A 27,640-nucleotide genomic window follows, 5' to 3' on the forward strand; every position below is an offset into this window, starting at 1 on the left:
CCTACCTGTGGGGGGAGGTCTTAACTTCTCTCTTTCTTCCTCTTTCTCTTTCTCACGAGGACGCGCGCGCGCTCGGCCGATGCGTGTCGTCGTGGCCTGCCGATTCTTCGTGCAGGGGGAGTGAGCCCCGCAAGCGAGCACCTGGATCGGGGGATCGGTTGATCCAGAAGTCGTGAACCGAGCAAAACCAGTTCGATAGGTGCCAGCCGTGTCGAGCAGGTCGAACCGGCGGCTGCCACTCCGAGTATACTCCGAGAGGTATCCTCCGTTTCCCATTCTCGAAACTCTATCGCGAATTTGACCGTCGCGACGTATGATACCTCGTGTCTACCGAGTGGGTGCCCCGAGGTCGGTCGAAGGGCGTTCTCCAAAGCTTGCGGAGGTTGCAAGGTCACACAGATGAGACGAGGAGGCGCCGGGCGCAGGAGACACCACTCGACAGGCTTCGACCACGTGGCCGCAGCTGTTCATCGGGAATTCACGATCGAGGCTACGAGATCTGGATTTGACTAACATCAACAGGTGGATCTCGTGGACAGCGCAGAGAATCTAATTCAACGATAACATCATCAAGGGAAGATGATGTATCGCCGTGCTATCTGACAACTTGAAGGAATTTTGTAGCAAAGTTGCAGCAAAAACAGAAGGGCAACAGCAGCCGTGGTCCATCGAGCGGTGTCAGTCAAGGTATGCTTACGGCTCTGTCTCAAGGTCCCGAGATATGAAGAAGAGTCATATTTTCTTGCGCGAGTGACCTTCGTTGAGATTACAACGGTCGACGGTGTTGTCGTTTTTTCTCAGAGGGCAACGCACCTTCGCGGATAATTCAGGATAATTAAATTGATTTGATCGCACGACTGGCGGTTCCTGCGCTGCCGCAGGATTGCTAGTCACGGTGGATACTGAACTTGGCCGAACAGGTGATTTCCTCTGCGGTCGCTTGTCCTTGATCCTCGAAGTTGGCACCGACGCGATTAATGTTTTTTTCTGCGGTCGAATGATTATTGGTCAATAACTATTGATAGGTCAACAACGTTTAATTCCTCCCGAACGAAGAATATATCATTCTCATGACACTTTTATGACATTTCGCAACATTTAATATATTCTGGCTAAGAAAGCTGTTAATATCCTCAATTTTTTTAAAAATGAAAACACGATCCAAACTGATCAACGAACTTATAAACGAAACAATTGATTACAATAATCAAATATAATATAAACGATATTTACGGAACATATTAAACTATGTGCTTTTCTGTTTAGATACACAAATATTTACTCCTATACTTACTGTAACAAGTTGAACTTTATGAAAACTAAAATTTTCGATAATACATTTTAAAGATAAATCGGCTATGTTGATTTTATAAGTAAATCTTTTTTAATACAAAATAAAATAAAAGAAAGACGGAAGTAGAGAGATGCGCAAACCACACTTGGTTAAGCCAAGCTTGAGCCAAGAAAACGTATGAACAACTGTGGCTTCACTTCAGTACATACCAATATTATCCGCCTGATGAACACGGTTTATTGCACGAATAATCAATCGGTGGTTTACATGTGTATACGGCTGCGGCATGTATCGACGAGCGGGACATATTGCAAATCCGTTGTCGAAGTTAGCCGCATGTTCTTCAGGATAGCGGTATATTAGCTCGTTTCAGCTGAATTTCATTCGTACGTGGCTGAGCACGTATACGTGTAAACTAATGTCTGCCTCGATTTTACGCAGCTTCATGCATAATTCATGAAGGTTCACCTGAGAAAATTCCGGTATTCCTCGAGTCAATTCGTTTATTTTGACAAAATAGTCATTAAATGCTCCTTCAGAATGATATGAATTATCGCTCTCATAACGTGCATTATTATTTTTCTCAGAACATTTATCCCAGTAAGCAAGAAATATTAAAATAATATTTAGAAGCATTGATTTTATGTTTTAAATTAATATTATACACATTTAAAATATTAATATTTTCGAAATATTGTTAAAACGTTTGAAAAATATCATCTTCAAGACATGATTAAAGTTTATTCATATTGATGTTTTATTATGACGTTAAATACAACATATTTGAAAACGTTACATTTCATTCAATATCACTGCGATAATATCCCAGACAACATGCGTGGCTAAATGATATTTTAAAAATATCTTTTAAACGTCTTGCATCTAAAACATATCTTAAAGACGTCTTTTAGACAAGCATTAATGATGAGATGATTTTACGTTTACTGGATATATATAACATATCGGAATGTCTCTATCAATATAAATTCGTTTTTTAAACCCCAATATAAAAGCAATTTAGAAAGATTAGAGTAAATATAAAATAAAAATATTTTTAATTGCTGCCATGTTGAATCTCGATTAACATTCGGAAGTAGGCTTGTAAGCACAGTCAAATGAATTCGTGATGTTCTGGAACAATTTTTACGGGTGATGGGTAAAGGATACGACGGCGTCGCCGTCGTTTGAACTTTCTGGTTTTGCGTGTACTACCACATCCGATACGCTCGTAAATACATTATACGTTGAGAAGAAATCACTTAATGCGGATCAGCTCGCAGCGCATAGAATTGAGACTTAAGCTTAAGCTTAAGCACAATGAAAAACACAAGAAAAGAGAATAAGAAAATATAATCTCATATAAACTCGTATAAAATCGAATCACTGTGATTGGTCAGACGCAGACAAGTAGAGAGTAGAAATCCAACGCGTCGGAAATTTATTCCTACTTTGGCTGTTCCACATTCCCATATTTTTTATTATGCATTAACATACAATTTTCCATATGTTGAAATCTATTGCCCGTGCTATTCCCTGTTCCTGTTGCCAGTGCTGTTCATTGTGTCTGAGGCTGTACGGTTTTATTTGCACATAGTATATCTCGGCGCCAACCCACATGCGCCTCGCATTAGATACGTGAGTACAAATGAAAGTGGCAGGTACCGTTACCGCGTGAGCGAGTGCTACGTTACGACAAAAGCTTTTTCTGCGCGCGTATACGCCACGCACGATACGCACGTGCGTTCTCCGTCGCTTTCGTCTGCCAATTAAGAAACTCCGTCGACGAATATGCAATTTTTTTTCCTCGCGCGAAAGAGAGCATCAATTCCATAAATAGCGAAAAGTGTAATTAATGCGCTAATGGCAGTAAAGAATACTCATATGCGACAAGGTGTGTTTCAAAGGCTGTAAAAGTAAAAATGTAAGAATAGAGACCAAAGGGATAAATGACAATATTATTTTACATTATATTATTAATGTTGCTACTAAGGTGTAAAGTCACAAAAGTCATTAACCTTTTGAGTACTGTTAGTGCAAAGGTGCGCTCAGAGAAAGAAGTTCAACTTAGTCTGGACGCATATGCACTCAGAGTAAAAGGCACTGCTATTTTTATTTCAGCAACATATAGTGTTTCTTCATTGCGCTGTTGCGTACCGCGAAAGGATTAAATTAATATAGTCTATTTTCTAAAACAGGCTCAATTAATTTAACCGTTTCGCGATATGGAAAATAACCCCTCATTATGTAAAATCTGATTACATACATATTGTGGCTTTCCACGAGGCGTAATAGTATTCAAGTTATTTAACATAGCAGGAGAGAGTCCACGCATTTAACAATCAAGCATATTCGACGAATCAATTGAAACTCGCCTAGCATTTTGCCGGATTAAGTATGCTTCGTTGTAGTCAATTAGCACGGGTGTCGTGTAGTCGGACTTTGAGCTAAGAAAGAATGCATTTCTACTAATTAGAAATGCGCTGTTCACAAGATATAACCGTTGCCGATCGTTTTAGAAATCGAATGACAGGACCGGTAACCTGACCATCGATAAGCCAACGCAGCTCACATTTTGACTCGCTTGCTATTTTATTCAGCCGAATTCCTGCCGTTAAATAACTGTAACGGTTTTTATCATTTCCTTAAGACGCAGTGAGTTGTACACTGGAAGAAATCATCACATTTATTCCATAATCTGCTGGCGATAGGCTAGTGATTCTACCCAACTAGAAATCTGGCGTGTTCGATGTCTGAACAGTATCTATCCAAAAATCGTCATGGCATTCACTAACTAGTAATATTGGCCAGACTTTCCACAAGGCTCTAAATAGTTTTCCTTATCTTCGAGATAGTTTTCCATGATTGTCTCTAGACTGGAAATCTGGTCAATGGTTGGACGGGAACTGATCTGGAATGTCTTTACTCGATATCCTGGGCGGTTTAGCAGATTGTTTTCGGAGTAAAATTAGGTACGCCCTAAGAACCACTAGATTAGAAGTACGGTCTGATTTCCCTTCCAATTACTATCCAGATATCGCGGAAAAAACTGGCAAGAAATTTGTTAACTCCCTTTTGCGATTTCTAGTTGGATATACACTCATTAAAATGCCCGATATGTCCGTCATGCAATCGTTTTCTATAATAAAACTATTTTGTAACTTCTCGTCACAATAAGAATATCACATTCTATAAAATTATATTATTAGGCTACATACAGTATTAAATTATATGAATATGTAATAAAAATAAAAATACGTGTCAAAATTCCTTCTAAAAGAATTTTAGCTTCTATCAACATTTAAATATAAATAAATAAATAATATATTATACTATACAATTATTTATATTATTAAGTTATATACAGTATTGAATTGTAATAAATAAAATATTATAAGTATAAAAATACGTGTCAAAATTCTTTCCCAAAAAACAATATAGAAGCTTTCTTAAAAATTGAAAAATATATAACTTAATCAAATTACATATGAAAAACAGTGACATTTTTAACAAGTTACGATTGCTAAATTTATAATTACTTGTTTTAATGATCGGCTGTAAATGACGCGGTCAAATCGATTCCAAAGTAAGGAGCATACACAGAGATTGACTTCTTCATCGACAGATGATCGCCGCTCACTGTTACGTGATTCGCGCTCGGCGAAGTATAACGTTACATCCAAATTCCTGCCTCCGAATAACTGTAACCCGGTTCTTGCCGATTGCACGGCTATGCTTATCGAATACCTAACCACATCGCCGATGACTGAATGATTAATACCTTGAAAGCCAAGAAGAGAAAGATACGAAATCTTAGGAATCGAGATTTAGAGATCGAAAACGAAATCTCGATGTCGTGATCTAGAAACGGATCAGCTGAAGAATACTTTTCCCGACGAATTGGAAGGACTTCTTTTTCAATCTCTTCCTCATTCTTGCCGACACACTCGCTGAATGTATTCGCGAAGCGAATGTTTTTCACAACCCGGTCGTTGACCGAGCCAGCATCTCTCGTCAAACCCAAATTGTGTAAAAGACGACACTGCCACATGCACTCGAAATTAAACTTCATCGTTCAGTTGAAAATCGATTGTATATTTCTTCTGAATATCTTTTTCTGTCAGGATTTTCCACGATCGAACAATGCGATGATTATACGTGCTCCATGAAATAATTTTCTGTGTGCAATTTATTCGTCGATCAGCTTTCGAAAAAGCATTTGGTGGATACATAAATACCCGCTCACATTTCAAACATGTTTATAATGAATAAACAAGAACACAAATCCTGAACTAATTAAATCCAGATATAATTTCACGCACGATGCGCAATTGGTTCCGCCTTATCATTTATTCGTTAACAGTTTTTACAACTCCGGTGATAGTAACAGAATGTGAATGTGCCGTTACAAAGGAAATCGTATTTAATCATCAATTAATCACAATTAATTACATAACGTTCGTGTTTAGTTCTGCATCATGGAAGCATTTTACACTTGGCTTGGTGCCTGCGATATGCACCTGCATTTGAACGTGTTTCTGTTTGTTTGTTCTGCTTTCTGTGAAAGATAAACGAGCTGCACTCCTCGGTGTAACGAAACGACAATTTATCAAGAGTCTTAATATCACTCTGACATCGAGGGTATTAATTCGCGCCGAAATTATCGCCGTAATTATAACAGATGTAAGTGACACGCCGGTCGAAAGTGGCTCGGACAGCATCCAGCGAATAAAAGCGAGTCGTTTGAGAGTCGCGCCGCTAAGAATGGATGTTAAAGACGTAATTATGAGTACACAGACGTCTCACTGTAATCAAATGCAATTACATCGTGTAATTGCGTTTAGACTGAAAGTCAATTTTTCGCCCCAACCCCATTCAGCATAAAAATATTTCCAGATTTATCGTCGCGTCGCGAATGTTATGATCGGCATTGTCTAAATTGCAGACAAATTTTTAATAGTTTTATCGCGAAATGACTTTCTCAAGATATGTCTGAAACTTTTACTGTTTAAAAATAATGATATTATCTATACATACGCATAATATTTAGAAGAGATAACCAGGCATATTCAAAAGATAATTGCATTTAAGTTAATACTTTAAATATATATTCTCTATGCTATCCAAACAATACAAGTCTAAAATCGGATTATAAGACGTTCTTAAGAAATCTAAAAAAAATGTCTTTAAGACACATTTCCAAAAATAATCTTAAAGACATCTTCTAGACATCTTATGACTCGATTTTAGATTTTGTGTTATCTAGGTAGGCATGTAGAGACGGTATGCGTTTTCAATTATAACGCGAAAACGGTATTTACAAATTTGCACAAAGACTATAGATAAATATAATACGAATCACCTAAAACAAAGAAAACGGGAAGTAATTAAGCAAATATTAATTATAAGTTTTATAAAGATTGGAACTTTCAGTAGCACGAGACGTATGCGAGGGCGAGTTGCGAGTACTTTCACACGTCTTTTAACACTTTTTGCTTTCCAAATATTCCATTAGAATATCGAGCTCGTTTATTCCCGATGTTTATTAATCATTTCAAAATATTCTTTGAAAAGTTCATAAATATATTTACGTATTATTATGTGTAATATTCAAGATTATTGCCAATAGCAATGCGACGTTGTACAGTCCACGCGAAATTTTTATAACCACGAGCGATATAAACGATGCTTTGTCTCGTATAATATTTTCAGTATGCTTAGAATGTTTTTTTCATTTTTTTTTTTACAATAATAATTTACATAAATACACTCGGTAATAAAATCGTTTACTGCTACTCTTGTTATCGTTGATTTATTACATGGAGAGACTAACTTTTAGCTAAAACTTGCGCGATAAAACTATCTTAATTACATTCATAAGATAAAGTATAGACTAAAACGTTGAATTTTAAACAATACTAGGTTAAACTAGACCGTTCATATGAACAACGCAGATATATGATAGATGAGTGTCAAGTACAGACTGAGACTGGATTTCGATGCCTAATAATATTTACGTTGTAAAATCGTCGTAAATTTTAAATACGAGAAAAAATTTTGTAATTAAGAACTTTTTGCGGAACCTCATTTTTCTTGCTACTTCGTGAAAGTAACAACCGGTAGCACGAAACAAAGACGCTAGTAGCGACAGTAAGGAGCTTAAACAAGAGAAACATTAGCCTTTCTAAAGAGCGAATCTAATTTCTTCCGGTTTTCGTCTGTGTTTCAGATGTGCGACCGGCGGAAACAGGCCTGGACCGCCGTTATCATCGGCAATGTGTTGATCCATACCGTTGTTATCGCCAGCCCGATCTATGTTCCTCAATTTCAACCAGGAAGTAAGTACTTTGGATCGCTCTATTATTCGCGGGAAGAGTATCAATAGTTTTCTTTCAGAGATAGCATCGGTGCAGTTCGGAGAGTTTCTCTGTAATACACGATGTTTAATGATCGTAATTCACTGATTAAATTGCCGTTACGTCTTACGGAAATTACGTGGTACCTCCGCTCCGGCGTATCGACCTCCGATTATGAGTAGCTTTAATTAGATATAATCGCGAACGTAGCCGAATTAACCGACTAAAGTTCGCCGCGTTCATTCAAAATTATGTTTCTTATGGCCGTTGATTGCAAACGAAAATATTGAGATCCTGCTTAAAGTTACTGTTCTTAATCAAAACTGTATAAAGATGCAATCAAAGTTTCATTATATCAATGAAAAATTCATTAAAATTAGTTCAACAATAAATTTTATTGTCGTAATTTGGGTTTTATAATTTGAATAATTAAACTATTATTAGAATTAAAATTGTGACAATGAATATGTGCATACTTTTAGTTATACTTTTTATTCGTTGCAATGGCAAATTTTTGTTATTAAAATATCTTTTTTTAATACATACAACGAATTCGATTATTGAGCTAATGTACACATTTTATTAACTAATGAAATAATGTGTTGATACGTTAAATGTATTTAATCATTTCTACAAAATTTCAATACACATCAGATGAATGAGTTATTAATTCTATCAGCATATTTATTAAAAGAATAAACTTTTCCATTAGTTCATTTAAATGTTGCATTAAGTTACGATACATTCAAGTACAATATATTAATAAATAGTGACCTGTTATATTAATGAATCCAATTAATTATTAGCCAGTAAAAAATATTTTATGTAATACTAGGTTAAAAGTTCATTGTATCAATTTCAAGTCAATGAACGTCCGTTGATATTACGAACAACATTTTCTCATTGCATGCCGTCGGTATTTTAAGACACCGATGGTATTTTAAGATACAAATTTACGTGACGTTAATGTGTCTTTACTTACGTCACTTTTTTAAATGAAAATCTCTCACATTGAAAACAGCGATATTTATCGATTTTAATATAAAAATAATATTTCTTACACTTGTGCTTGGAAATTTTTGATAATCTAGGTAAATTATTTTCCATCAATATTTCTCGCAATTTTTCTAAAATCAGCATTGCAACGTGCCCAATTTTAAATTAAAACAACGATCTAGTTGAGACGGAAATTTTAAGTCGATTTCTGCAAACCGGTGACATATCTCTGCTCGTCCCGCTGGCTCTTTCACGCTCGTTGCATTTTCCTCGTGTGTCAGCTGAGTAACGGATCGGTACACAAATACCAGTAACCGGCACAGCGAGGTCTACGCGTGTGCGTAAGCGCTTGGCCTGTCTCCGCCGTGCAGCGGCATTGAACCTACCTTGAATTCGTGTTCGAACGGAACGTGGGCGGACTGGTCAGTTTTCTGTAGAAGTGGGTCAACCACGGTCATCGAGCCGCGTGACTTACAGTGATTTTTCCATGCCCGTCAACCCCCGATTCCGTCGATTTTCGCGTGATCGTTGCCATCAAACAGCAGGGATTCGCAAAATGACCGATCATTATCTTTTGCACTTTATTGTTTTCTTAAAACACACACACATGCATGTAACACGAATTTTATTCGAACTTCTCTTATTAAGGTAGTAACTAGTTAAAAAGTTATAACTTTTAATAACTTTTAACCGAACTTAATTATTTTTAAAACAACTTCAATTTATTAAATTTTTTCTAAATTAAAAATTTATGAACGTAAAGGAAAAAGTTATTTAAAAAATATATTCATTTTTTTATTATTTTATATAAACGTAATTTACAAATAAAATATTAAATTTGTTTAATAATCCATGTTATAATTATTTTAAGTAATTTAAAAAATTTCGAACTAAATATGTAAAATTCTTTACAAAATTAACTTGTAGTTTAATTAAACTAAAAGTTAATTTAATTTTAACGTAACACTTTCTTAAGTTTTTTATTCACGTAACTCTTAACGTAATTAAATTAATTTTATAATTCATTAACTTTAACTTAATTAAGTTAAAAAAATACATTAACTTACTCTTCTTATATAAACCTAATTTTGCGATGTCATTTCTATAGCAGCGATAGCGCAATCGCTGTATGTTAATAAGGTATGGATCGCTTTCGAAAACTGTATTCTTCCAGCGATCACACACGAGACTTCCGCATCCGAGCGACGTTTGACATGATCAGATAAAGCACTTTCCTACAATGAGCTATGCCGCGAGTGAAATTCTTCGCGCACGATTGCGTGGGCGTGCACGCACGCACGCATGCACGCACACACGCTTACGCACTCCCATATGGCGTGACACCGCTTGAAATTCTGCCAGCTACATAAAGGCGTCGCCAACTTTCTTTCATGCCGATGACTAACTAACTCGTCACTTCCGTCAGCACACATTTTCTAAGGAAGGATGACCGGGCTGTGCGGGACTTTTTGGGCGAGCGAATCTGACCGACTGACCCGGTAGCGCGAACGCTGGGACCGCAAACAATTTTACGGTTGATTTTCACTAGCCACGAAACGTCCATCGACCCGACGAGCTGGAAAAAGAAAGTAAACAGTCGCGGAAAAACCATCACGCTTTAACGATGTATTCGTGCCAGTTTGGCGTATGGAAACTACGATCCATTTGGTTGTACGTAAATGTCAACCTTGTTACCACTGATTAATTTGCGCATTAAGCATTTTGCCTATTAAAATAAAATACATGTCTCAATGGGACTAAATCCCGTGATAGACATCATGAATTTTGTTTTTGTTATCACTTTATCTCTTTCTTCCAGAGTCTTGTCTAAACTCAGGCTATACGTATAGCGCTATGTATTCGACTACGTACAGCCTCGCGTTCACCATGCTAAGTGATCTGTCACTTTCTTTGGCACGGTATACACAGAGTGTATACCAGGAGAATACCGTTCACAGGTTTTCCATGTTTATACCGAGAACACGCTTGGTCCATCCAAGCATCTCGGGTCAAGTATGCTCGTTTAATCATACCAAGCCGGAGCACCCTGGAATGCACACGGAATGTATTTTCGTTGTGCCAAAGACCTCAGAGAGAAAAAGAGAGAAAGAGAAGAAGAGAAAGAGAGAGAGAGAAAGAGAGAAAAAAATTGGAGACGAAGCGAGAGAGGGAGATTGTAAGGTGTCTTAGAGGGAAACGGGCTGTTACATTAGGCTATGACTGTGACCCACTTTTGGGTCGGGCAACTAGCTCATACATTGAAACTTAACGGTACCGAGATGCTTCGCCTCGCCTGACATCAATTCGTTCTCCGATATAATACGGCATGCGCCGTATACGCATTAGGGTTTTACAATCGATCGTTGATATAAAATCGCAATTGCGAAAGAATTCAAGCCGGAGACCGTTGCCAACGAGATCCATGACCCCGTCAGAATTTTTAACGGTCAAAGAGGGCGTTCGCCGCACGCGAGTTGCGCGCTGTGACATTTTCTTTCTTTGACCCTTGCTCGCGCTGATGAACTTGACACTATTATCTCTTACTTTATGAGAAATTAATTAAATTAAATGATGTCATTGACGCAATGCGCGTTGTAGTTGTCTCTTATGTATATTCTCTACGGTCTCGTGACACAATATTATCCGTTTACGAAAGTTCACGTGTTATTTAGAAACGGAGAGCACGCTTCTTTACCTTCCTCTAACGTGCGCTGCTCTTTCGTGGCTAACTGTATCGCACGACCGTATGAATCATTGTCAAAGCAGACTTCTGTTCATTCCGTTATACGCCTCTGATATTCCCGACTTTTTAAGTTTAACATGACATCTGTTTGTGTATCCACTTTCCGTTCTGTCGACACACAATATGCGATAAAGACCCAGAAAAGATTCCTGTTATCCTATCAATATGATCTTCGATCTTTTTACCAGAAGCAACAACTGTTTTATAATCCAATACATTCAACACAGATGATAGTGAACTTGCAACGAGCTCAATAAATATTATCAACAAGCTAGTAACTTCTGTATTAATAATTAGATATCACAGTTATCACTTGACACATCCGCCTGATAATATTGACGCCTGTCTCACCAAAGCTGTCCGTCATCTTTTCAATGTATTTCCTTTTCGCGATTCAGTTTCGCAATTATACGTCCCGCGGCTCGCTGCATCATTCGTGGCGGGGATCGCAGTTGAACGCTCGGCAAGATCATTAAGAGAGAATTATAAGCAGATACGTTGACGATACCAGAGCGAAGTGTTACGGGCGGGAATGTGGAACGTATATAGTGAATGAACAGTTATAGACACCGGGTGAAGGTTGATATATCCTCACTTCGGAGGAGACCAGAGAACACGGAAGCATTTATCTAACCGCCGTTGACGATTATGGGGCGAGGGGGAAGCGGGAATTCCTTGAGGCATCATTTCGTAACGTTTTATTTCACGAGAGTTTTTCTCCCCGCGGTAAAGGAGTCTTTACTTTCGTATTAATGTGTGAGATAATCTCTCGAACGGAAGAATCCTCCTGTCTATCGCCTGAGAGAATCACATATCGGCGTAAAGTAATTCGCGACGGCAAGTTCCGGCGAATTATCTGTTATACGAGGAATTAGATGAGAGTGCCGCGTAAGAAGATATTCATATGATTCCGAGCACGAAAGTCAAGAATCATTGTAAATGCCGATTTCGTTTGTCAAACAATGTTATAAACAATTTTTTTAAAGCAATGTGTTGAGAAAGAAAACATTTAAAAGAATCGGTCGGAAATCAACTTGTCATAGATAAATGTAATGATGGCCGTTCCTTCGTTTTTGCAGACACGGGAAGAAACATCAGACACTTGCCCTGCGTGTCGCGCAGGAGCGGTGAGACCGGTGTGTGCATGTTCGCGTTTACCTGCGCGAAGGCTAATGGCACGCATCTTGGCACCTGCATCGATCGCTTTTACTTCGGTAGTTGTTGCAAGATTGACGACGAGCCGGACATCTTCCCGCAGGACAACAGCATCGACGACGGCCCGCCGCCACCAAGGCCGTTCATCACGACCCACAGGCCCATCGGGAGCAGCAGCATACCGGAGTACTTCACGAGGACTAAGCCGGCCGATGAAAAGAAACCAGTCGAGGCTTCGCAAATCACGGCAAGTAGACGATCGTTAATAAAGCAGCGCGAGCCGGATTACCAAGTTCGCCATGTGTCAGTAGAAATGAGCGGTATGACAGCTCGAAGTTCCTAGAGACGGTTCGATGGAATCGAAGTCTTTTGCAAATAACTACTCTGTCAAATCATCCGCAGCGAACTTACAATGTACGATAAGACAGATGAGAACTGATAATAAATGATTCGCGTTCTCTTTGAGTTAAAATAGATATATGATTGATTGTAATTTTATGTTATATCGTAAATTTTAGTTTTAAGAAAAGGAATAAGTGTTTTTAGACGACAGTGAGTAATGGTAAGAGTGAAGAGAGAAGAGTAAAGTAGTTTGGATTACGATGCGCGAGAAAGAATGAGACGTGATATTTTCTCAGCTCATTCAGTTATGTTATAATAACTTTCTCTGTAAGTGAGATCATCAAGATAAACACACAGCAGCTCGCGTGATCTCAAAATTGATATATGGATTAAAGAAAGAAAGTTGTACAGTGCTTAATATTTGGTAGTGTAAAATTTAACTTATACAAACACAGCAATTTTTAAAATTATTATGAATACTCTATTGACATATTAAGCCAATTCCCAGTTCAAAAAACTTTAATCTTTTATTCAAAACTTATATAAGTAATAATCTTTTTTAAAATGTATTTTCTCTTTACCTAAAATATTTGCTACACAATACATACGAGGCATCCAATTTTTATTTCTTTTATTGAAAACTGCTAAAAACAAAGTATTTTTTTACTTAATAAATTAATTAGATATAAAATCAATTGTATTAATGAGACTGTCGCTTTTAAAAGATTTAACGTACAGAATTGCAATGCGTCTACATTAATAATTAAAATAATTATAATTTTTTAGACGACATCTGCAGTCTTAAATACGCAGAGCACGCAGACTTCAGCAAGTACGATGAGAGACACGACGAAGCTCGTGACAAAAAAGCCAACGATTACGACGATAGAAATGACTACGCAAACTACTCGCCTCTCGACGTTCCAAACCGTGCAAAACGCTGCCGGACCTAGCACGCAGGCCACGTTGCTGAAGAAACCTAGCAGCACTGTAAATATTCCATCAACTATATCATCAAGTACAACGAGACAACCTACAAAACCATCCACTTTGATATCCACCCTAAAACCTAGCACGGCGAATGTATCAAAACTGACGACAGCATTTTTGAAAGAGACTACGAAGACACCTGTTGTTTCCTCGACAACAGCGCAGAGACCAACGGTGCACACCTCCCAGAAACCATCCTCTTCGATTACTCACAGGCCGATTCTTCAGTCCGAAACTACCACAGTTCCGACAAAGAACGTTCTCGCGACTACTACGCAGAAAATAGTGCCTTCGACTAGATTCCCGCCAAGAAATACGACATCGGTCAAACCGCTGACTCAGACGACCTCGAAGAAACCTAGCACTAAAAGACCAGCATCATCTAGCACCATCGTGACTACGAAACGACCAGTGGTGACCACAAAGAAACCTACTACATTGACAAAGAGACCGTCATCTCCTTCAAAGCCTCTCACGAATTCCAGCTTTGGCACTACTCTGCCAGTGACGACAAAGCCTCCTCACTCAACATCCGGATCGTTCAGCAGCATCGGATCTTCCAGTGTAAGTGTCGACAAAGTAACGGAAAGTACTTTAGCCTCCACTGGGATTAGACCAACGACTGCAACGACAGCAATTACAAACGCAAGCAGTCAGAGGACCACCGTTACGACGAAGAGCCCAGATCAGAAAGTGTCTATCACAAAAACGACGACACCGAAGACGACCTCCAAGACGACAACGAAATCATCGACGATCACGACAACCACTGTTAAACCCACAACGGCTAAAACAACAATAAGCAGATTAACCACGCCTAAACCATTATCATCGACTACGACAAAATTGAAACCCACTAAGGTCACTAGCACGACAACGAAAACGACCAAACCAGGATACACGAGCACTACGACGACTACGGAAAAAACAAGACCGTTGTCATCAACTATCGGTTCAACAGTTGGCATTACGAAACCAAGACCCAGCACAACGAAACCAACACCCTTGACCAAGCTTCCCGCAAACACATCCAGCATCGTGGAGGTCACCACAAGCATTTCGAGTTCGATATCCACGTTTACCGTTAGGAACGAGAGCACCTCGACCCAAGTATCTCCTACCAAGGGTCAAAATGTTAATCACACCCTCGAGGAGATCCCGTTGACTACCTATTCGCCAGGATTAGTGACGTGGAGCTCCAACTCCGATGAAGTTTCTACGAAGGCATCCAACGAAACGTCTACGTCAACGTCAACGAGTACTTCGTCAGGTAAATAAAATTATCAAACTTCTTTTTTCCTATCTTTTATATCAGAATATTATAAACCAATTTTAAATGGTCAATCTGGACGATCAATATAGTTTTCTTTACTAATATTATAACATGTAATTACAATATTAATTTAATTGCAACATTTAAACTCGAAACATGTTAATTAGTATCGTTAGTTCTCACACATTAAAAAGAAAATCTTGAAAGATAATATCAATCTGAAATGAGAGACGAAAGCAACAAATTCAACAATTCGTCAACGGGATTTCGCTATTCCCAGTGTTTTGATGCATACTGCGTTCTATGCAACGTGGCTCGCTATCATGATTTCCTACTGACGACAAGGGCGTCGCGTTACACAATGAACATTCGTTTTTTTTTCCATTTCACTGGTTTGCATACAGACACAGAACGAATCAGGGTGCTAATCACGTTTTCGATAATTCCTCGAAGGATCGATCGATGCTAACGAAGGGAGCATATATAAACTCCGCGACTGCCAAGAATAGAGAGACGTTAATACCTCGCAAAAATTTATTACAGTGTGATAAAAACTAAATAAACAGTTTTTAGGTACTATGAAACTTTAAAGAAATCCAGATTATTTCATAAATTGTAAAATCTCACTTTAAATACGAAATTATCTGAAATAAACTTTTCTTCATAAGTAATTCTTTTTTACCTTTCGTAATATTTCTTTAGAGTTTATATTTTTCCGTTTTCAAATATATTAATATAATTACATTTAATTTAAAAAGAATAGTATCCATTTTTCAAAGCATAAGCTCAGTTTAATAAGACTTTGATAAGATTAACAATTCGGCACAATTGTTTCGATTAAATATGGTCACGCATGCCAAGTTCAAAAAGACATTATACCTCTTTAAGTAAAATAATTGCATGCCAATTACATGCAGCGCAAAAGTGAGTTACATCGAACTACATAAGTAGGTAATCCGTTCCGCATTTGGGTTTATTCGACAAGCGAATTACTTTATTCTACCCAAACGAGCAGTGCTCATAGTGAAACCAAGTTCGTTCGTCGAACCCTAAAAATTTAATCCACGTTTCTATTATATGTGAATCATGCCGTCCAAAAGCGCGGCGATTGAATACATCATCGGGATAGAATGTCGTAACGGTTTACAAACCGGCTATCCCGGGCTTTCCGCCGACACAATTACAGCGTCCGTCCCTTACGTTTCTCTATCCGTCTTGTTACGGAGGCAAAACTTCAAATTATCTTCTAATAACTATGATTCGCTTCGCTACCTCGCGAGAGAAAAAAATGGAACTCACTCTTTTCTCGACCACCCCAAATTGGAGAATCAAACCGGTTCGCGCAGCCTCGAATTAACGTAGTATATCTGCTCGAAGCTAACATCTTCTGAGAAACGCAGGTTCACGAACTTGATGAAAAAATTTGTTTGCTTTTTTTCGGTATACGCATAGGAATATTCTGTTGGATAAACGTTTACTTAATTTTAAAATTAATTTATTTTCTCAGCAAGTTATATCTGTTGCGATAAGTTATCTATTTTCCCAAGAAAAAAGAGTCTGAAAAGAATCTTAACTCTTTAATATACAAATATGCGATTAATTAAAATACAATTGGATTTTATATTCATTACGATTGTTCGCTTAGCAGCGGGAACTGATTGGTCGCCGATAACGACTCCAGATGGTTGGATAATGATTCAGTCACCTACTACCGAAAAATTACCGCAGACTCAAGAGTCGACGACCGAACCGGTTGAGGAATTCACCATACAGTCTTTGACTTCTGGTAAGGCAAATTAATTGTGGCCTTTACGAGTACTCCGCGGTTTGCGAGTTTGCTCGCGATCCAAGAACTTTCAAGAGTCGGCAAACGTAATCATGCAAACGAGCGACAACTTGGAAGGAATATCTTCTAACAAGTCATAATAACAAGAAATCAACTGGAACTTTCTCAGTCAGTTTTAGCATTGCAATACTCTACTTCAGCAGGCAATCTTAATTTTACATCAATTTTATATAGAAAATTGCATTTTGCATACACACACACACACTCTTTTTTTTCTCTCTCTCTTTATTTCTTGCTTGGTTAACCAATCTCCTATTACTTCAAATTTTCAGTTAAACCGATAACGGAAAGCACTGTCGTCCCCGACACTACGAAGAAACCAACGATGACTACACTGCTGTCAACGATCCCCGGCGTTACGATCGACATGGAACTTCCGGTACCGATGGAGACCCTCAATATGTCGGACTACAAACAAGGTTGATACTAAATGCTGAACAGATTACGGTGTAATATTACGACGAGCGCTTCACATGCACGAGCGGGTGCATGAATAAAAAAAATTAGATCGTTCCCAGACTGGATGACCGGAACGAATCGTTACTCGACTAGAACTAGTCTCGGGACTAAAAACAAAATGACGGGTGAAATGCGGAACTGGATTCGGGTCACTGTCGGAATTCACGTTATTCCGTTCGATTTTGTCCCAGTTAATTCCTGAAGATGATCCAACTTCTAATGGCATAGCGACGCTTTCATCTTCTTCTCGTGGTAATATTAAACTTCTCGTTTGATAAGGCATACGTGTCTATTAATTCTAATGCAGAAATTGTACGTAACTGTTTCACATGTAAAAGGCAATTCTGAGCACAGAAAATAATTTACTATTTTTTATTTTCTTACAAAATATGTATATTAATATCATACTTTTCAGATATAAATTTATGCAATTTGTAGTTATTGAGACAGTTCCGCAATTTTCTACGTAATTTTTATCATTATACTTCAAATAAGTCGATTTTTAATACTATCGCATATTTTTTACTGCTCACGTTTTATGTAAATAGTTATAATCACATCGCGTGCGATTATTTACAATATGGTTAACACTATGATTTATGGATTAATGATTACTCGACCATTTTGTATATCATTATCCAACTTGCCATCGTCTAAGGTTGCATGATCAACAATACAACTTAATTTAAATAATGATAGTATAGTCGTAAGTTTTAACGTCAGTAATTTCCCGTAATCAATGCGATGCGCGGCGAGTGTCGCAAGTACGCAGACAATATCTTCGATACAAAAATTCTAATTCCGCCTACGGGCAAACAAAAGAATTATGTGAGCGACGCATCCGCGCAACGGTACCGGTTCATCCAGTCGAACAAACGCAGCGCGTCCGTTCTCCAACATGACCGACCAATTGGGATTGATGCGACTTAACTCGACAATGTTTATTCTTGCAGTGTGCGGACGGAGATTGTTCCCGGAGCCGAAAATCGTCGGCGGTGATCGGAGTTCCTTTGGAAAGTGGCCTTGGCAGGTGAGCATCGAAACAATTATTCAATTTCAATAAATTTAAAGAATTTATGCTCGGAAGAATTAAATCAAAAGTATGACGAAACAATGTCAATACGATGCCTCGGTGATCTAGTTGGTTAAGACACCTGCCCCAAAAAGTCAGAATATCCCAAGTTTGTTCTCTGGCTGAGGTTACTTTTCACAATAAATTTTTTTAATAGTTTCTTCTGGGCTTGGAAAAAAGTGAGAGGATCTTTTGTTTGTCAATTTAATGTGTTATATTGCAGATTTGTAATTGATTGTGTATTAAAGACTGACAAAATATTCGGCGTGCAGTGAGTTGGAGATTTTGGTAATAAAATTGTTATATATACATAACCATTGTCAGCTCGTATTGGCAATTCTTCGTTATATTTCTAAGAATTTCTAATTACACATATAGTAAATTCTGACGTTTTGCTACTGTTTTATCTACATACTTTGTTGTAAACGTTAATATATTACCCAGTTTTTCGGAAAACTTCATACATTATATTTAAATAAATTTGATAATTACTTGAAGGTAATCAATCGCGTAATTTTAAGAAATTAATTTAAAAAGAATTACAATAAAATCTGGCTTTTTTGAAACCTCTTCATAAATCTTAAATCACCGTCATTTGATCCATCGTCTGAAACAATTGATAATTATACTCGTATATATGCAGAAAGACGTAATCACAATGATAAATCTTTCACGTCGAAAACATTTTATTACGTACTAGAGATAATGCGTAGATCGATCGCGTCGCATGGCGACTGATTTCCTCAACGTGGCGGATTTCCTTGCAGATCTCATTACGTCAATGGAAATCGCAGACATATCTACACAAATGCGGCGCCGCATTATTGAACGAGAACTGGGCTATTACCGCGGCGCACTGTGTCGAAAAGTAAGTGTTTACCATGGCTTCGATATAATCATAATCAAGTTCTCTCTCACTCACACAATCATCTCAATCATTCGTGGTGTTCTTTAAACAGAGTGCCTTGCAGAGTGAAGCCTTCTCGCGACAACACGCACGCGCTTATGATATCCTCGCCCGATGAAAAGAGATTGTCTCCGCTTGAATAAATATTTTCTCATCTAACATATTCGAGAAGCGCGACCAAGGCTAACATGTGGATTGTCATCCTAAAGTAGAGCTTCGAGATTTTCCCCTGAATTTTACCATTTTCATCATCACACTCTAACCTCTTTTCTAGAATTCTTTTTAATCTTTTAACGCTAAAATTTTTAATCCCTGTAGCATCGATTGTTGCGCTAAGTTTTCAGAAATATTTCAAAATCTTTCACATTTCGTATATGTAGTCAGAGTATGAGAAAATGACGCAAACAATATATATATATCATGCATTCTTTTTATTAAATATTTCAGAAAAAATCACATTTACAATCAAATTGCAAACAATAAATAAAAACGTATTATAAAAATGTAATTATGTTTTATAAAAATTTATTGTGATTTTTTAATCCGATTAATAGTACTTCAAAAAGATTTCAAACATTCAGTAATATTTCAAAGAGATTCTTTTTTAGTAATCTTCCAGTACTTTATCTGCAAAATTTTAAGTGCAAGTATCATGGACATTTTGTCATCCCAAAAACATCTCAAAAATCTTGCAGATATATTTCGCATCTTTAAAATGTTTTTAGTTGAAATATTTTTGAGATATCTCTGAAAAACTTCACTACTGTATGTGTATATTTTTCTCAATATATTATTATTTAAGCTGCAATAAAAGATTACCAACAGCGTTTTGTTTCCGGATGGAATTTCTCGGCAAAATAATACTTTAATTCATGTATTTTCCAGCGTGCCACCAAGCGACCTATTGCTAAGGATTGGCGAACATGATTTGTCGAATGAAGACGAACCGTACGGATATCAGGAGAGACGAGTACAGATTGTGGCAAGCCATCAGCAATTCGATGCGCGTACATTCGAATACGATCTTGCTCTTTTGCGATTCTACGAGCCCCTTGTGCCCTTCCAACCGAACGTCTTGCCTATCTGCCTGCCCGATGATGATGAAACCTACGTTGGTCGTACTGCCTACGTTACTGGCTGGGGTCGACTTTACGACGGTATTAAAAAAATGCAACATCATAATTAATTAAAATTAATCAACAATACGACTTTGTATTTTATTCAATGTTCTCACGACTCATTTATTCAATGTTTGATATACGGAAAGAACAGTTTCGCTAAAATTTTAACTAGATACTTCTGAAAGTAATTATACGTTATACCATTAAAGTAATTTATGAAGATGGTAATGTTGTAAAAAAATTTTCACATTTTAGCAGCTAATTTAATTTATTTTTATTATCCATAATTATTTTTAAATCTATATCTGCACAGAAAAAAGTTCAACTGGATTACATTTTGTAAATTAATTAAATTCTTTCAACTCAAATATTTATATATTTAACTAGGCTCGTTTACATCAATGTTAAAATCGGTTAAACTTAAGTTCTGTCTTTTTCTAACATTAAAAATTGAAGAAAGATAAAAAATAAAAATTATGAAAAACCTCGAAATCCGTATTCGATTTTCGAGGGATTACTCTTTCCTCCCAACTCCTTTAAAAAAGTTAGCCCCTCAAATTAATCAAATACATATTTCGCAATGTGTCATAATTTTAAACAGTTTTCAAAGTATAAGAACAGATTTTATAAACACCATGTATATTAAAAAATTTAGTCTCAAGTTAACAATTTTTTTTCCCAATGTAGCTAAATTTTTCTTCAACTCTTCTCTCTTTTTCTTCAACTCTTCTCTCACATTAATCAGTATTAAAATTGTAGACTATTTTTTTTTAATACTGTTGGCGTATATGTGCGCTCAAGAAAAGAAGTTTATTTCGGCCTGTTGGTGCACATTATATATGATCAGAGAAAGAAATTTATTTTGGCTTGTGGGTGCATATATGAGCTCATAGTAAGAAATACTACTACTTTTATTCCAATTACACAATGTTTCTTCATTGCGCTGTTTCGTACTGAAAGAGTTAAATAAAATATTTTTATTAAACCGTCAGAGATAAACTACTGTCTCTTGTCGCCCAGATGTTTAAAAGAATACTTTTATGTATTTTTGCAGAGGGACCACTACCAACTGTGTTACAAGAGGTTGCAGTACCAGTTATCAATAATACCGTATGTGAAGCAATGTATAGAAACGCAGGTTACAACGAGCATATTCCACATATATTTATTTGTGCCGGTTGGAGAAACGGCGGATTCGATTCTTGTGAGGTGAGTTTTCATTTCTCTTATTTGCAATTTTATACAGATCAAGAAAATCATTGTTTATGTCCTCTCTTAAATTTTTCGAGATGACTAGTGATTAAATTAAAGTATTCACTCAAAAAAGAACTGTTTAACCCTTTGTATCATAAATTTTTAGTATTAAAAAAATTTTTTATTTAATTTTGTACCGTGAGGTTTCTCAGATCACTTATTATAAATCAAGAGGCAAAATTTCAAAATTTAAAATTGCCAACATAATAGCCAACAAAATTGCCAACGATTCATTAATTCAAAACTTTTTTATTTTCAAATGATGACAATCAGTACATGAAGAGAAAAGAGATATAAGAGATAAGAAATATAAGAGAGATATAAAAGTTATTTATTTGGATTTATAATAAAAAATATTAGTTTTTTCATATTTTTCAAAAATTATTTTATAATAAAAAAAACAACATAGCAAAAAATCTGAATAAAATTAAAAAAATATTTTAGAGTATTTAAAATAAGAATGTCTAAATGCCGTATTAATATTGATAATAGTTTAATATTGTTATTAATATTAATATTAAAAATTAATTTAATGGAAAATGCAATTTTTCCATAAATTTTGTTTATAGTAATTATGCAAATAAAAATTTACAGTTACCTATTTTTTACACTTATTTATGTACTGGAAACTCTACGAAAATAAAACGAAAACTGTACTTAAAGTTAAAAAATTCGTCAAAATACTTAAAAACTGAAAAAAAAGATTCCGGAAATCTCACCATATCACAAAAAGTTAATATATTGAACATTTTATTTTTATCTTTGTTTTATAAATACTTGAAAATTTTTTAGTTTTAAATTAACAATGGATTTAAATTTAAAATACTAAAATGTTTAAAGCTGTTAAAGACTTTAGTTCTAAATATTTTAGTGTTCTAAATTTAAACAGCATTTAAAACTAAAACATTTTTAATTATTTAAAAAACGGAAACAGAAATAAAACATTTTAATATTTTAAAATCAAATACTTCTTGTTGGGGATTACTGTTATGTAAATTATTTTTCAATAAAGTAATTACAAATGAATAAATGTGTTATTTGCTATTTTATAATCTTATGTTATATTATAGCAAAAATATTTTAAAAGTCGTCTGAAACGTATTTTAGATAACAAATGCCTTTGAATATTACAATTACTTACAATTCATTATTTCTCGTTTCTATCGAGTTGTTATTTGTAGCATTAATACATTCTAACATACCACTTTCTATCAATTTCAGGGTGACAGCGGCGGCCCGATGGTAATTCAAAGAGCGCGAGATAAGCGATGGGTCCTTGCTGGGATCATTAGCTGGGGAATCGGTTGTGCTGCGCCCAATCAGCCTGGAGTTTACACGCGCATCTCGGAATTTCGCGATTGGATCAATCAGATCTTACAGTTCTGAGCATATTGGCGAAAGGGAATGTTTGAAATTCGCGCTTTTGCATCGCGCCGACTCCTATGGACGTTTGTAACAATCGCCAAGCGGACGGACGGCACCATCTGCCGGAGCTGTGAGCCAAGTGCAATTTAGTGGAAAAGAATCTTAAGAAATCCCAGCGGGGATTCACAGAGATCTGTGCGCGTGTTGCGAACTCGGAAGACATGTGGAGCCACTGATTTGATATTCGTGTGTGAAGCCGCGACGTACGCGCAATTTCCCGGGCAAATCCGATGTGTTACAATGTAGTAAAAGGACAAAAAGCGGTATCGATTTCTGATATCGGAAACACGGTGAATACCAGTGATAAGCACACCGGACCTTAAACAACAAAAAAAACAAAAAAAAAATCGAAATTTTCGATAAACATAGATTCTTTTACCTAGAATCCATTAAAAATATTTTCAGGACACGGCGTTACTTTTAAAAGTAAATTATTCTTTTAAATATCTATGAAAGCTGTTCAGTACTAATTTCTTAAGTTTTCTTCTTCTACCAAACATGTGTTAATTATTACTTTCTAATGTGTTCAATTTGCTCAAAGCCGATATAATGAATACATATAAAAGTGCATATGATTGCATTAATTAATAGCTCTACAAAGAAAAGTTATTAGTTTAATAATACAAAAAATATGCAATTTAAATACATTTATTGAATATCCATTATAACTTAGTTATTTGGAAAATAACATTTAACTTCGAATTCAAATAAATTTAATAATGTAAATTAAAAATACTGTAATATATTTAATTCAAGATATTTAATAAAAAAATAATTTATAGACAATTTAATTCAACTTGGAACGAAATTGTTATTCGACATTTAAAAATATTTATAATGTAATATTCTGTATACCTTCTTATTTAAAGCAATTAATCGTGATACTACTATGATTCAGAATTTACATATTTTTAAACAAACATTTACAAGAGAAATAAAAAAATATATATATAGAATAAGCTTTTGAATCACAGTGTGCGCAAAAATTTTCTGTGTCAATATCGAACAACAAACTACAATATTGTCTTCTACAATATTGTCAACAAATACTTGAAAAAAAACACTGTCAAATAAATATAATTTATAAAAATTGTAATTTTTTAAATGAATTTTCCAACTTTTACTTATCGATAAATAATTAGAGTATCAAACTCTTCGTTAGCTTTCTAAACATTTTTACACAAAAGTTGTGATATTTAGGTGAGTTCGCCCGTATGCAATAATATTTAAATTTCAAATATAAATAGTTGGGCGTGCGCAGAATAAACAGAATATTTCAAAGTCGTTGAACTAGAAAAAAATCGAGTCCAAATTTCTCAGATTATGTAAAATTCTATTCAAAATTATTTTAAAATAAATATAAATATTTAGATAAAGCGAATAATCAGTATGCACTATATGTACGTATCATTTATCAATTGTTCAAAAGATTCATTATCAATATCTGCGATATAATCGAGTTGCAACTGTTATTGTGATTTAATTTTCTACGCTGATGTCAATCACATGCAGTTTCCTCGTTATGAATTTACATAGCAATTCCCAACGAATTCCAATAGGAATTTCAGTGCATTCTTCGAAGCTCATGAATATTCTGTTATCCCGATTGATCTTGGGAAGAAATGAAGGGAAATGCGACCAACTTCATAAATTCTGTCTCTTTCTCTTCCTTTCTGTGACGAGCACTTCACTTCGTAGTTACTTGAGAATAGTCTCAAGTGAAAATGAATTGACGGTGCGCTGAGATAAATGGTAAAAAACGTGCTCATTAATCTTAATTGCTCGTTTTGTGAGCCATCAAGCGATTTGTTATATACATTTTGATTTAAAGATTATACTTGACGTAAATTGTTAAATTTTAATCCAATCAAACCAGAAAAATCGGGAAAACAAATGCACTACTACCACGAGATACACATGTACCAATATTATTTAATTTAATTTATAAAAAAAATCTATATCTATAAATGCATAGACTATTTTATATATAAATATGTACACAGCGACATACGTGCGCATATGCGTGTATTTAACCGCGCACGTATTTCAGAATGGGATTTGTGAAGAAATATTTTGCATCGTGCTTTTTAATGATGTTTGTCGGAACGCCTTAATTATACAGAAACACCTCACACAATCGACATGTCGATTTAATGCAATATTTTTATGTTCGCGATTACCCGAAAAGTACATCATGTCGTTCGCATTATCGCGCGGGAGATGTTTCTACCTTAATTGAAGGCGTCGATAAATGTCACAGCGCAAAGTAATGCAATCGGAATAACGCGTTTCCGTTATACATGTAAATATTCGGTATCGATCGGATTGTGGCGCGGCAGATTCTCACATCTATCCGCCTTTTTCATCTCTCGCCGCCACGTCCGCCTTTGTACTTATCAGACGAGCATTAAAAAGCGATTGTTCGCATCCACAAAACCAGTGTGCCGACTTGTGTCGATTATGTTGCGCCTACCATCCCCCTTTTTGTCTCTCTTTTTCTCTTCCTTCGCTGCCGTGTACACCGCATCCATTATACTTCTCTTTTACGTCATTGTTGGTGCATCCCTGCGATGTATGACAAAGCGAACAGTGATGTGATCCTTTGATATTTGCACACCGAGGGAGTTCGTGATTTCGAACATCGCCCACATCCCAGCCACCCACTTTCCTCTGATGACTGAGTGCCAGCGCCCAACGAGAACAGACGAAGGGTAGTATTTTACAAAATTGAGTTCGCTGCTTTAATAAGTGGCACTCGATAAACTCCTAACTACGTGGAAACGCAATACGACGCCGCGGGAAAGTGTTTGACGCGCAAAGTTTGACATTGTTATAATGTATATTACGAAAATTCGAGAGATACGTTTAGTTCACTTTCCTATTCAGATGTATAAACAATACCTTTCGTTAGCGGATCGTTATAAAACACGTATATTTTAAAATTTTTTAATCAAAAGATTTAAGAATTTCAAAATTAGAATTTACCATCAGGGTGAATTAAATTTGTACACAGAAAAAAAACACTCTTGTTTTGAGAATATCTTCATTTTCGAAATGTTAATTCTTAATGGTTACACAAAATGATTTCAGCGCATTTAATCGGTTGCTATATTCACAGGTTTTCCCCAAAATTGAACATATTTTAAACATTGTAAAACAGAAATACAGCGGTTTTGTTAACAATTTTAATTGTAAATTTCAAAACTCTTTTATTTTCAAATGATGAATATCAGTACATGGAGAAAAGAGAAATATAAAACATAAAAGATGTAAGAGAGATATAAGAGTTATTTATTTGGATTCATAGTAAAAAATATTAATTTTTTCATATTTTTCAAAAATTAAGTTATAATAAAAAGAACATGGCAAGAAATCTGAAAAAATTTTAAAAATATTTTAGAATGTTTAGAATAAGAGTGCCTAAATTGCCACATTAATATTGATAATAATTTAATATTATTGTTAGTAGTAATATTGAAAATAGTTTAATGAAAAATGCAATTTTTTTATAAATTTTGTTTATAACAATTAAGCAAATAAAAATTTAGTTATCCATTTTTTACACTTATTTACGTACTAGCAACTTTCCAAAAATAAAATAAAAACTGTACTTAAAGTTAAGAAATTGGTCAAAATAATTAAAAACTGAAAAACATATTACACTCTCAAATATAAGTGTGTAGTATGAACATAGACGTAAAATATTCTTACTGAGGCAGCCGTAGTTAAAATCCTAATCCCGATCATGGGAAGAAACGAAGGGAAATGCGACCAACTTTATAAATTCTGTCTCATTCTCTTTCTTTCTTTCTGTTTCAAAATGGGATTTGTGAAAAAAATATTTTGCAACGTGCTTTTTAATGATCGGAGCGCCTTAATTATACAGAAACATTTTAATCGATCGTTTTGTCGATTTAATGCAATTTTACATGTTTACGATTACTCGAAAAGTATATCACGTCGTCTCGCGTTCGTATTATCGCACGGGAGATGTTTCTATCTTAATTAAAGACATCGATAAATGTCATAGCACGAAGTAACGCAATAATGTTCCAAAATAAAATTATTCAGGCAATTTATTTTAGATAAACAAATTTTGAAGCTTTATTTCTATTCATGAAATTTATCTATGATTATATATACATATATTACAGAAATAAATTATGTTGGCCAAACCAAATATTTGGTTACAGCAAAATTCCAGTTAATAAAATTGTTTAGTATTCTCAATAAAATAAAATTAGTCGTATATTGACAAACGAATTTTGTTGCGACAACAAAACACTTTTCTGAGTGTAGAAAAACATCACTATATGCTAATAAACATCACAAATCCAAAAAGCGTAATTAAGAAGACAAAATAAAGGGAAATAGAAAAAAAATAAAGGAGACCATCGACAAAATATGAGT

At 35.6% G+C, this 27,640-nt stretch overlaps 1 protein-coding gene across 2 annotated transcripts; it reads left to right on the forward strand.

Annotated features, from left to right (window-relative positions):
* Window positions 1-98: 98 nt before the first annotated feature.
* LOC105198884 (serine proteinase stubble) lies at window positions 99-25,667 on the forward strand. Of its 2 annotated transcripts, none has more exons than XM_011165730.3 (11): window positions 99-687; window positions 7,521-7,629; window positions 12,466-12,788; window positions 13,670-15,143; window positions 16,792-16,932; window positions 17,265-17,411; window positions 18,405-18,481; window positions 19,291-19,391; window positions 20,316-20,587; window positions 21,606-21,760; window positions 23,027-25,667. In XM_011165730.3, exons 2-11 carry the CDS (start codon window positions 7,521-7,523, stop codon window positions 23,189-23,191), a joined length of 2,964 nt encoding a protein of 987 aa, XP_011164032.1. In that variant the 5' UTR covers window positions 99-687; the 3' UTR covers window positions 23,192-25,667. The 2 variants fall into 2 exon arrangements, with proteins under 2 accessions (XP_011164032.1, XP_025994684.1); XM_026138899.2 differs by having other exon boundaries at window positions 16,795-16,932.
* The last annotated feature ends 1,973 nt before the right edge of the window (window positions 25,668-27,640 follow it).

The sequence above is a fragment of the Solenopsis invicta genome, chromosome 9 (genome assembly GCF_016802725.1).
Source record: "Solenopsis invicta isolate M01_SB chromosome 9, UNIL_Sinv_3.0, whole genome shotgun sequence".
Classification (NCBI taxonomy): domain Eukaryota; kingdom Metazoa; phylum Arthropoda; class Insecta; order Hymenoptera; family Formicidae; genus Solenopsis; species Solenopsis invicta.

What these genes read in the sequence shown, in the direction of transcription:
- LOC105198884 (XM_011165730.3), top strand. Translation starts at nt 7,521, where the DNA reads ATGTGCGACCGGCGGAAACAGGCCTGGACCGCCGTTATCATCGGCAAT. An exon ending in CATACAGTCTTTGACTTCTG is followed by an intron (nt 16,933 to 17,264) that starts GTAAGGCAAATT and finishes TCAAATTTTCAG; the next exon opens with TTAAACCGATAACGGAAAGC. An exon ending in TTGGAAAGTGGCCTTGGCAG is followed by an intron (nt 18,482 to 19,290) that starts GTGAGCATCGAA and finishes ATTTCCTTGCAG; the next exon opens with ATCTCATTACGTCAATGGAA.